The sequence below is a fragment of the Botrytis porri genome (genome assembly GCF_014898465.1).
Source record: "Botrytis porri strain MUCL 3234 chromosome Unknown BPOR_003, whole genome shotgun sequence".
Lineage (NCBI taxonomy): Eukaryota > Fungi > Ascomycota > Leotiomycetes > Helotiales > Sclerotiniaceae > Botrytis > Botrytis porri.
Genome location: NW_024066077.1, coordinates 742,839 through 754,945, shown reverse-complemented (window position 1 = coordinate 754,945; position 12,107 = coordinate 742,839). Strand labels below are relative to the sequence as shown.

At 42.5% G+C, this 12,107-nt stretch overlaps 3 protein-coding genes across 3 annotated transcripts; 2 read left to right on the top strand and 1 right to left on the bottom strand.

Moving 5' to 3' along the window:
• Positions 1-2,158: 2,158 nt before the first annotated feature.
• EAF01_002296 (uncharacterized protein) lies at positions 2,159-4,004 on the top strand (the record flags this gene model as incomplete). Its single annotated transcript, XM_038910548.1, has 2 exons — positions 2,159-2,651; positions 2,704-4,004. 2 exons carry the CDS (start codon positions 2,159-2,161, stop codon positions 4,002-4,004), a joined length of 1,794 nt encoding a protein of 597 aa, XP_038773470.1.
• Positions 4,005-5,484: 1,480 nt separating this feature from the next.
• Positions 5,485-8,084, top strand: EAF01_002295 (uncharacterized protein). The gene is made up of 5 exons (XM_038910547.1): positions 5,485-6,132; positions 6,206-6,328; positions 6,382-7,581; positions 7,634-7,773; positions 7,880-8,084. Exons 2-4 carry the CDS (start codon positions 6,208-6,210, stop codon positions 7,771-7,773), a joined length of 1,461 nt encoding a protein of 486 aa, XP_038773469.1. The 5' UTR covers positions 5,485-6,132; positions 6,206-6,207; the 3' UTR covers positions 7,880-8,084.
• A 1,137-nt stretch (positions 8,085-9,221) lies between these two features.
• EAF01_002294 (uncharacterized protein) lies at positions 9,222-9,894 on the bottom strand (the record flags this gene model as incomplete). The annotated part of the gene is made up of 2 exons (XM_038910546.1): positions 9,222-9,438; positions 9,512-9,894. The coding sequence occupies 2 exons, from the start codon at positions 9,892-9,894 to the stop codon at positions 9,222-9,224; spliced, it is 600 nt and encodes a 199-aa protein (XP_038773468.1).
• Between the last annotated feature and the right edge of the window lie 2,213 nt (positions 9,895-12,107).

Here is a 12,107-nt window from a genome sequence, read left to right as displayed (position 1 = left end):
GAAAGAGAGAAGGAAGAGGAAGAGGGGGGGAGGGGATGATACTAAAGACAGTCTCCAAAACGACGTATGTGACGCGTACCAGAGTGGTCCAGAAGCGCCAGTCTTTGTGCTCACATTCCCAATTGCGTAAACAAATTGGTTGACTGACTGACCCAGATATCGTAGATAGACTCTGAGTATTCAAGTATCTTGATTGTCCGATTCATTGTGAATCATCGAATAATCTACGTTCAACACTTCGAAATGACCAGATCCCCCATCTTTGACCAAACTTGACCTAGAGATCCATTAAGCACCTTGCCAAATCAATAATATCTTCCAATAATCGATCCATGAATGTAAGATTTCAATCCACACGAAACTGAGTAATTCCCGACGTTGTGGTTTGATTTGAATGATATCCATGTATGCTTCCCCTGCTTATCATCTTGATAGACATATTGAATCTAGTTCAGTTTCAGGGATTTTTAATTCATGGATGCCATGCGACAAAACGGGGTCGATTAAGAACAAACTATTGTCCAAAATCTCCGCTGTGATGGGATTTTGACGGTCTTTACGAGTAGAATTGTGAGCTCGAGTTCGAGCTCGAGCCCGAGTGCAAGTGTAACTTCGTATCTAATGTCCATTGACTGAGCATGAAACATCCTCCAGAAAGAGAATCAAAGGTTGAGGCAAGTTCAAAACATCGGTCCGTGGTCTCGAGAAAGATTGGAGAGTCTGTTAATCCCTCACTTGGCACATGATAATATAAGGTCACACATCTAAACGGTGATAAGGCCGATTGGATAGGTAAATATGCAAAGGCAAGGGCAAGAAACAAGGATTGATGCAACTGGCATTCTCGTATTAGTTCCACTACTGCGAGTAACGAGAGTGAGCTGATGTATGTTACTGTACCTACTAGGTAGTTAAGAGGTAGTTAATGGGCTGAAATGCTTACCGCGTAGTCCAAAAAAAAAAGTGATCACGTGCCAGAGTCAGATTTGCCGAATAACCATGAGCTCATCTTCCCTCCAATCACGAATCTTCAATTTTCATAACGATGCTATCCATCGACATGAACATTTGTTACATCGACCGCATCAACATTCGAGCCCCAGCAACGTATGCCTGCCTGTACTCGTCGCCTACTTCTGTGTCGCCGGAGAATTTTGTTGTTAGGCAGAAGTCAATATCACAGATATCACAGATATCACAGATAGCAAGCCACTGATTATATCGTTGATTTCCATTCGTTGATTCGGTTCCATCACTATCTTCTCACGAGATTGTTAGAGATACCATCGGCCGCGAATAACCATCATGTAGTGTGAGTATCGATGATTCTCGATACTCTATCACCACCAAATCCAAATCAGATGCAGTCAGATTTTAGCGGCCTCTCTTTGCCTGACTTTTACCGCACCGAGCATCTCAGTGCTTACAACGTTGCTATGGTTGCACGCATGAATTGTCATGGTAAGTCGTTACGACAGACCAAGCACATGCGGTCGGTAGTCGGAAGTTGGAACAAGCTTTCCCAAGCTTTTTCTACAAGTTAGAGATGACTGTTTGGCTGGCGTGCAAAAATGAACGGAACATAAGATGACAGGTCGAAGAAAGGGTAACTGGGGATATCAGCATTCAGTTTAATGTTTAATTAGACTTATCTCCCGTTAGAAGCCACCGTCTTGAATAGGAAGGTGTGCATGCCGCCATGCTTTGACCCTGGAAAGTATTACCAACATAACAAACTATTGGCTACTTTCCGAAGCTTTCAAACTTTATTCACGATATTGTGTCAAATGATCTCATCAATCATTCTAGAAAGCGAGTCATCCAATAGTATATCATCGCGATCACAACTCTTGGCCTTTCTTCAAACCCTTGAGTATTATGGTCCTTGCCGTTGGTGGAATACTTACTGATTGCATCGAATGGAGTAATAATATAGTTGATACTTTTCTGCAAGATCATCATGTTAGCTACTCGAAGAAGGTATGAACGAAACGCCACTTCTACCCCTCCCATGCACGTTTTTCGATCGAGTTATTTGATATTTATATACTCTCTCTTCCCGTCACAATGAGCTATTTCAAGTTCGCCCATTATCTTTATTTTACAGCAAGTCTGGAAGACTATCCCTTCGACTTGATCTCCCCATATATTGCCTAGCATGACGACACCCATGGCAAATCTCGCCTTGGAAGGTGGTGATCCACGAGATCCTCATCATCCCATGATAGGTGATGCTAAGGCCACGGAACTGGCGATGCCTTCAATACACGACCCCAGTGTTACTTTTGAAGAATATGTATACTGGGCCGAAATCACTCGTGCTGAGGAGAAAATTGCAAATGAGAAGTTTGTTGCGGCTCAAGGACCGAGAAATTGGAAATCCACAATCACAAATCGATTCTCCAAGGGAAAGGGCGCAAAAGATTCATTTGACACTCCACCCACAACAACCTTAGCTTCAAATGAAAAGGAAGGTCTAGACGAGAAGTCTGTTGTTCCTGGCAGACCAGTACAATCGACTGTTTCGGAAGCTGAGTGGAAAACCGCGAATCGTGCTGTCCGTACCGCTGGTTGGTCAGGTGTATTTTATCTCATCACAACTGATATTCTTGGACCTTTCAGTGTTCCTTGGGCCTTTGCTCAAATGGGCTGTAAGTAGATCAAATATCCAAACATCGAAAACAGTACTAACACAACCTCCAGATGGACCGGGAATTGCTCTCTACACTGTTTTCGGTGGATTTGCTTTATACTCCGGCTGGCAAATCTTCAACATCTTTCTGGCTCTTGACTCGGATAAATACCCTGCAAAGTCGTATGCTGACCTATTCTTCCGTATTTTTGGTACTTGGGCTCGTCATGGTATCAATATCGCCCAGTGTATTCAACTGCTGTTCACTGTATCTATCCTTATTCTCTCCAACGGCCAATCCATTTCACAAATCGCCAAAGGAAATCTATGCTTTATTGTTTGTCTGATAGTTTTCATGGCTGCTGGTATGATCTTAGGACAAATTCGTACGCTTCAAAGATTCGGCTGGCTCGCAAACTTCGCAGTTTGGATCAACGTCCTCATCATTTTCATCTGTATGGGTGTCGTAGCTAATTCGCCTCCTAATTATGCTACGGTTCAAGCTAGCTTCGGTGATACGTTCACCGGGCCTATTCAACGCTTCGCGAATACTCCACCGAGTGGCAAAGCAACGGGAGGAGATGGATTTACCGGATCTTTGAATGGATTAAATCAGGCTGTCTACTCATATGGTGGTGCTATGCTTTTCGTTGCTTTCCTCGCCGAAATGCGACATCCCATGGATTTCTGGAAAGGCCTTATCTGTGCTGATCTATTCATCTACTTTGTGTACATGTTCTTTGGTATCTTCGTTTATTCTTACCAAGGTCAATATTCGTACAATCCTGTCATCCAAGGTCTCTCGCCCTACAACTGGCAAACCGCAGCAAACATCATGAATCTGATCACAGGTCTCATTGCCGCTGTACTCTACGGTAACATCGGTATCAAAGTGGCGTACATTGAAGTGTTCCAAGGTCTTCTCAAAGCACCACCTTTGACCACAAAACCCGGTAAAATCCTCTGGATTGCAATGGTACCCCTATACTGGGTAATCGCTTTCGTCGTTTGCGCTGCCATCCCTCAGTTCTCTTACATTTCTGGGCTCGTGGGTGCACTCTTTATCCTCCAATTCACATACACATTTCCTGCTATTCTCGGCTTCGGATATCAGATCCAAAAAGATGCCATGCTTCCAGGAGAAGAGTCGTTTGATCCTTCAACTGGAACGTACAACTATATTGATAGAGGTGTCAAGAGATGGATTCGAGGATTTAAGGCCAATTGGTTGTTCAACACGTTTAACCTCATTTACTTCCTTGGGGCTTTGACAACGGCGGCGTTAGGTATATATACTAGTTGTCTTGGCTTGATGAGTGCTTTTGATGGGGCTAGTGCCGCAACTAGTTTTGGTTGCACGCCACCTGTTTAGGTGCATGGGATCTCTGATTGAAGCATAGAGTCAATGGTTGGAGTCACGAGGGTGAATTGACTTGGAGCGGAAAAGGATGGGGGGGTCAAGATGTATGATACCCAAGTGCGGAAACGAAATTTAAAATATCTATGAGAGGCATTGAATCATCTTCATGTTGTAAGAGCAATTCTTCAGAGGCAGATGATGTTCGTCGTATGAATATCTAATGGGGCCACTTTTGTTTAGTCGTACCTTCACATTTTGATATATTAATATTTTTGTATGATAAGTCGGCTCAGTATGTTTGGTTCCATTTCAATATTCTGATTTATTTCAATTTACCAATTCGTTTCAATGTCCGAGTCCAGTTCGATTCTCCATTCCAGCTCACTATTTGAATTCGTTTCATTGTCTGAAATCATTTTGAGATTCCAAATCACTTCAGCATTTGAAAACATTTCAATATTCGAGCCTCTTTTGATGTTTGAATTCATTTCAATATTTGAACTCTTTCCAATCTCCTAGGCATCATGAAGCTTCGATTAGACCTGTGAGGGATTTGATTATACACTATTTAACAAGATCGAAATCTGTCATCTGCTTATCCAAATGTTCTTCTTGATTCAAGGGCTTGGTAATTGGCTTCATGAGATGTGCATCATGAGTAGCATGGAATACCACCATTGTACCTACATAGCCAGGGTAGAGAATACATCTGTTCAGAGCCTCCTTGGTTTTTACTCTGACTTATCCAAGTCTTCTCCTCTCCTTCCCTCTCCCACACCCTATAGCACGGGAACGAAGCAGCCATCGCACTCTACCTAGGTAGGTAGAATATATATACTCCATAGCTCCTAGACCCGAACCGCAACCTACTCCGTTCCATTTACATTTTAGAATCTATAACTCCTAGCGTCTGTACACTCCCGCTCTCATATAATTATCCACTTTTTCATTCCCATCCATAAGGCATGTTACTCCACTTCTTCTCACTAAAATAAGGTTAGAAACTAAATTCTCCGTCGAGGTCCCACTGTCTGGACGATCTACTCCACATTGCAAACCTTATATTCACTGATCACCATCGCATATTCAAACTTCAGTAGCACTATGTAGTTGAGTGTACAAGTAAGAGGAGGGCTAATGGGAAAATCTAGTGAGGTATGAGATAATTGTGATGACTGGTTATTTATAGCATCGTATTGTTTGGAAGGAAGGAAGTGAGTCAGGAAAGAAGGAAGGAGGGAAAGAGGAGAGTGAGGAAAGAAGAAAGCGAGCAAAGAAATCCAGGAATCCAAGAGATTATTTATTAACTATATATGAGAAACAAACTCGAGTATAGGTTGATATTCGTTAGCTCAGAAAGTATCAAAAGTGATTCTCAATCTGTGTAAATCACATGACTAAATTATTCCAAATCCGGCTTGGTGGATTATTCGAGAATCACCACATTATAACGATCCATATCTTCGTCCACGAAATTTCTATTCCTCTTTAGGCGTTACCAAAAATCAACTTTTCCCACCTACCTCTTCTTCATTATATTATCATTATCTCTATTTTCATCATGTCAGTCTTTCAATCAATCGCTATTGTATTTACTGGCCGAATCTATATACGGTAGAATCGTAGTTAATAGTGAAAAGCCCCAAAGTATTTAGGGGAACCCTCACGCGCGCCTCCTACGATGGATCTACAGTTATGAGGCAGTACACATAGCACCGCATCAAGTTCACTTCTATTAAAAATATAGACAACCAACTCATTCATCATGATTCTCGAGCTCTCAGCTTTGCCAGTATTCTGAAGTCACCTTTGGCGTAATTTTGAAATCAAATATCTTATCTGGAGCTTCCCTAGTTCCTTGATCCATTTTCTTGCAAGACCAAAGCAGAGTCGTTGCCTCGCTTTCTTCCCACAAACTATCTCGATATACTTGATCTCTTCTCACATATTGCTTACATTCCACAATTCAAAGGCCTGCTATCTACATCCCTTGATTTGGCGATCAAAAAAAAGTCGAATTCCACCGAGAACGAAGAGCCCATTGAAAAGAAAGAAAAAGTTTCTATTAAGCCCAAGGAGCCCAAAGAAAAAGTCCGAATCGATCCAGTCCAATAGAAGTTCAAGGAGATTGTAGTATGGGGTAAGTCAAGAATTTATTCCTTTTAATCTCAATCTTTGCTTTTCGAAACAAATGCTGATATCCTGCTGTTTAGCTATGTATGATGATATCGCGGTCGGTGATCTTGCTCGATCAAATCTGAAGGGGTACAACGGATTGAGCTCTGCGACACAGACTTTGCAATTACGAGTTGAAGAATCAAGCATTCTTTCAAGTCGTATGTACCCTCATTCAAATTGTTTTTAATTGTGGTGACTTATGATCTTTTAGTTGTTTTTCATCAAAATGTCGAAATCTCGAAGAACCCGAGTATTTCTGGTTTCACTCTGCATACATCAATTCCGATGACGGCAATTAGAGACTACAAACTCAGAGTCGCATTCGTGGAGAAAACGTCCGAATCAATGGCTAAGTCTGTACCAAATGACTGGCATCACAAAGGCTACGGCATTGTTACATTCAAGGCTGATTATGTTCATCTGAGCGCGTTCGAAGATGAAATCCCTGTAACTCTGGTTCCAGATGCTGCAGAAGAGCTCAAGACTTATGTGAGACGCGTTCAATCAGCTACCAACGCACCTCCCCACTACTTCGAGTTCATTGTCAACTCCAAGCATGCTGAGCACATGTACTTTCTCAAGCAAACACATGTTGCGTGGGAGAGAGACAACGAGTCAAATCCATATCAAAAATGGATCATAGACAGTCCTGAACAACATCAATTGGGACTTGAAAATCTGCTTGCTCCTGGTGACCGACCACCGTTCACAAAAGCCGGCTTGATTCTGTCAACAGCTGATTTCTGGCAATCAAAGCTTCAATACCAGGTGCATTTGACCTATGCGCACACTATCGAGAATGCATTCGAGATGGAAAACGTGGCAGCTTGGCAGAGAGCAATCCTCCATGCATCGATCACTGAGGTACCCGGCTCTCGCAATCTCAAAGATAACGAGAACGGTAATGACTTGCCGAAGTTATACGCGTTGACAATGACAAATCAGAGCATGGAAGTTGATATTGCAAGCATTGGTGAGATAGACAATATCACACTTCTAGATTTTGTCCCACCACCATGTCCTGAAGCCGACATTGAAGTTGCTGACAAATCTGATGGTGAGGATACTGAATCTGAAGATGACGGTGACGATCACTTCAAGCCTAGCAGATCCACCAAACAACATCGTGCTGACAATAAAGAGAAGCTTGAAGAAATGGCAGAAGAGCAAGCAAGAGTATGGCGTGGACAAGTCGTCTCGGTTTTCGATGGGTTGGTTGAGATCGTCATCACTAGACCTTCCGATCCTAGATGGAAAGGTTCAAAGAACCTCAAGCCCCGTGTTAACACTCAAATCCCAACACACTTTCATCGTTTCAGATACAATTCACGTTACAAGGAAGAACTTGATGTTGCAGCCAAGCATCGAGTAAAGACGGTACCACAGCTATCGTCCAGGGTTTACAAGGACTGTAAGTTTTTCCACATGAAATTTTGAGGATTACGCTAATGAATCAATTCTAGTGATCAACGGCATTCAAGCATTCTCTACAGTGGAGCACACACCTGAACAAACCAGCAATACAGACGCCACGCCACCCACGCTACCCTACACTCACTTCTCCCTCTCCCTCTCCCAACTTCCCCCTCAACTCCTCATCTAGGTAATCACCGGTCCTCAACCCGTAGCATCAACACCCTAGCACTAAGCCCAAAGGCTATCTCCCTCACTTTCCGTCACCAAGTAACGAACCAAGCTAATTTGAATAGACGATATAACTTATAAGGTACTAACTACCTAGTAGGTCCTTATATTTCCTTCGCTGCTCGCACCAAATCAAATCAAACCAAACCAAACCTTTCTAATTTCACTGAAAATTCACATTTGCATAGCTTCCTTCACCTCAGAATATCAAATCCCAAACCCAAACCCAAACCCAAACTCAAATCATATCTCCATCTCCATCTCCATCTCCATCTCCATCTCCATCTCCATCTCCATCTCCATCTCCATCTCCATCTCCATCTCCATCTCCATCTCCATCTCCATCTCCATCTCCATCTCCATCTCCATCTCCATCTCCATCTCCATCTCCATCTCCATCTCCCTTTCACCCTCTAACATCCAAGATTCAAGTTATCAAAATACAACTATCCCTCGCGAAATTTTGCACCAGCATATATACATACTAATTATGATACTATAATACTAGAATATAATAATATGAAACTATAAATGAGCAGCTGGAATGGAAATGAATACCTCATGTCACATACCTCTTATTCAACTCCAAGTCCAATCTAATTTCAACTGATGTGATATCGTATCGTAATATATTACATCACACTATCCATCTATACATATATGTATACATCTATCAATTGATGGCGTCATGATGATAACTATAGAAAGCATACTCTACCCCTTACTCTCCTAATGAATTTTCATTGCATTGTGGAGGAAGAAATACTTACTTCTTTGCCCAATTATAGGGACTTGTTCGTAGCAATAGAGAAGACGAACCTTTTTCAACAGTATAAAGAAATGTTGTGAGGATGATGTAAAAGTAGCCGCACGATTGAATGATGCAATATCGAGTTTTTACATCAAAATTACGGGAACGAGAAAGAAGTCACGAGAAAATCTATTCAGGATGTCTGGCTACATGAGGGAAACTCTTCAGCTTGTGTATTGAAGGGACGAATTGTGGAATAAAGGATTTTGGTGCAACATGACCCCAGTAATGAATAGGTATTCGAGTTGGGCATAAGGAATGACATCGTATGAGTGAAGGAAGTTCCACCACATTCAGTAGACTACTACTAAGCATAGACCCATGGATTCTGTGGCATTTGAGGAGTGGTACCCCAGAAAATATCCTGGACTTGATTTTTGTTTGTTAATATGCTCCATTTATCAACGTAAGAAGATATCGATCTGCTATTTTCATTAACTCTCTTCTCCAGTAAGCGAGTCAGTCGTTTTTCAGCTAGACATCTTCCCGTCCTCCCCCTTCCCACTTCCCACTCCCCAGTCTCCTGACCTTCGTCCTGCACTCCTATCGTCATAATCTGCCAATATCTATCCACCCTAATTTATACTTTTCCCAATTTATACTTTTCTCCAATCAGTCATGCATCTTCCCACACATCCTAGTCCCGCAACCTCCACGACCTTCTCGTGCCAACTGAGCAACACACTCATTGAAGAGCCACTACTTTCATTCTGTGCTCCTGGTCTTCCTCCTCCAATTTGTGAGAAGCCGCCGGTACTTTGGGGGGTGAGTTTACTCGAGCTTGCATTTGCCTTGGATGCCATGCCCTTATATCTACCATCAAATCAAATCATTAGCACATTCTCCAAAGGATTTCCCAGTCCTACAAGAATCAAGGATAACGCACAAATATTTCATCAAACAATCCAACACATCTCCACCCCCCTCACTCCCCATAACCCTCTTCAACAAAGGCGTCATCTCACTCGCCTTGATGCTCTGCAAAACCTCCATCACAGTACCCAAATGTACCTCCTTCACCGAATCACTACTTCCGTACGGAGCATTTTCGAGCGCGCCCCGAAGAGCACCCTCTGCATCTCCTCCGCGAAGCAATTGGCGCACCTGCTGAGCGAGATTCCGGATATCGGCATCGGAGACAGGGGGAAATTGGGCGGAGAGAGTAGAGATATCGAAGTTGGTCGAGGAATCAGGATCGAGAGCGTCGATGTTGATGGTGCGCCAATTGTCGGAGAGGGTGGCGTTGGATACTTGCTGGATGATAGACATAGTGAAGGAATTGACGAGGAAGTATGAGAATGGGTTTGTGGTTGAAGTAGCGGGGTTGTGTGTTTAGAGCGAGTTGGCGGTTTGCGGAGGATTTGATTTCGTTGGTTGATGTTTGAGGATGCTGGAGAGTGATGTTGAAGAGCTTTTGGTTACTTTCGCTTTTTCAGAATCGCGAGTCGGGAAGCGTGGTCGTGTGATTCTTGTTGTAAATAGTGAGTGTTTATTTCAATATACTTACCTACTATCGATGGATGAACGGTAAGCTCTCGAAGCCTCGCTGTAATTACATAACACAGAGCATCGTTGTTCTACGGTAACCTTTTGGATACGCCAGTTCTAATCTACGTTGGTACATTTAAACCACAAACGTATTTCTACCCCCTTCATCCTTCTCTGCATATTCCAGAATTGCGTTCGTTCGTTCGTTTGTCCCTCCCATCCCATCCCATCTCCCTTTTTATCCGCTGCAGATCTCATCACATTATCATCTCCCACCCCCAGATCGTTATCGCACAGAGATGCATACCTACATACTCCATACATACAAATCACATCACCCGTAAGATTCCCATCTGACTTATGATAATCCCAGACCGCAGACAGGAACTCTCCATTCCGTCCACTTCCAAGAGAAAGGCAAAATGTATATTTGGAATTTCCCCAATATATTGATTGTAGGGGAGGACCCTATTTGCGAGGAGGGTATCATCGTATGATCGTATCTCGAAACCTTTGCTTTTGCATTTATTGTTTTGCCTGGACTCAACTTGCTTTTTGCAAGGACAAACATTATACATCTCTTGATTCGGAAGAGCTGACTCGGATACGGGAAAGTTTGTTTGTCTGAGTTTCATGAACCCTTCCCGATGAAATGTGATGTATTACTTTTGCTTTGAGAGGAGTTCTAGACTTGTGCAGATCGATATGGGGAGATGAGGAGAGAAGAAAGAGTACTTGTTTGGGTTATCTTATTTGTTTGAGTTATCTTATTCTTTGCTCTTTTGGTTGCGTAGCTTTTGAGATCTATATCGAAGTTGGCACACGGCAACGTCATTAAGCAGAATTGGGACGGGACAAACTCCAAGTATTAAAGTGGTGATTTTAATTATTACTGCTGTTTAATTATGAAAGACTCTAAAGCCAACAGTCGCTCTGCTGCTCTTCTGAACTCCTTGCGAAGATATCTCTTGTACAGTACAGTCTAGGTTGGGTATATGGGTTCCACCTCCACATCACTCGCTCGTCGATCAGGAACCAGTCCGTGAAAGTAGAATCGAGAGAGTAAAGACCAATCTAACAATTATTGCAGACAAAACAAGTCGCTGCGCAAGTACAAGCAATAGAAGTGCAAAAGCTTTGAAAGAATAGTATAGAATACAAGATAATAGTGTAAGTCTTTCTTCCAAGATACAAAGCATACAAGTCCCACCAGTTCATCAAATTTCCAAAAATATTCCCATCGTGTACAAAAATTCCCACGAGGCGTGCCCAATCCGCGAGGACGATAGCAACAGACCCTTTCTTTCCAAAAACAAAAACAAAAACAAAAACAAAAAACAAGTGTAAGGCACCAAACGACCCAAGGAAATGGAAAATAGTACAACCAGCAAGTCTATATGCAAACCCCCTCGCAGAAATACCAAAAGATAAAACACACAGGAGTGCTCCGAACCAACCAAACATTTTTAATATCCCGAGCAATTCCCAATTTTTTCTCCGAACCATTTGAAAAGAATAAAAATACAGTGCAAGTCTAAAAACACCAAAAAGAAAACTGCCGCAGCGAAAAAAGGGGAAATGTAAATGTGTTGAGTGAACAACGAGCCCAAGTCTAGATGCAACGCCTTCCCTCTCTCCCAAAAATTTGTGTATCTGCATTGTAATTCCGGAAAACTCGCAAGAAATCAGACCCCGAAGAAAAGACTTTTGTGATGGGCAGTGTGTACTGTGGATCGAGACCGCCATCCTTTCTCCCGAGCGAACTTTTGAATGTAAGGAGTGCGATTGAGGTGTCTCAGAGTCGGATAAGATTATCGAAGTTGTCTGGAATGTAGATAAAATCGTGTGGAGAATGGATTGGAGGGGTCAAAGTCGCACGCAGCGCGAAAAAGGAAATTCGTCGCGAATCGTAGGCAAAATTATTATACAGAAGGGTATTGTGGACCAATATTAAAAGCATGATTTTTTTCGAATAGTGTATGTTGAGAATGGTA

Coding starts and splice junctions, on each gene's coding strand:
- EAF01_002295 (XM_038910547.1), top strand. CDS start 6,208: ATGTATGATGATATCGCGGTCGGTGATCTTGCTCGATCAAATCTGAAG. Junction 6,329..6,381: donor ATCAAGCATTCTTTCAAGTC/GTATGTACCCTC, acceptor ATGATCTTTTAG/TTGTTTTTCATCAAAATGTC. Junction 7,582..7,633: donor GTCCAGGGTTTACAAGGACT/GTAAGTTTTTCC, acceptor AATCAATTCTAG/TGATCAACGGCATTCAAGCA.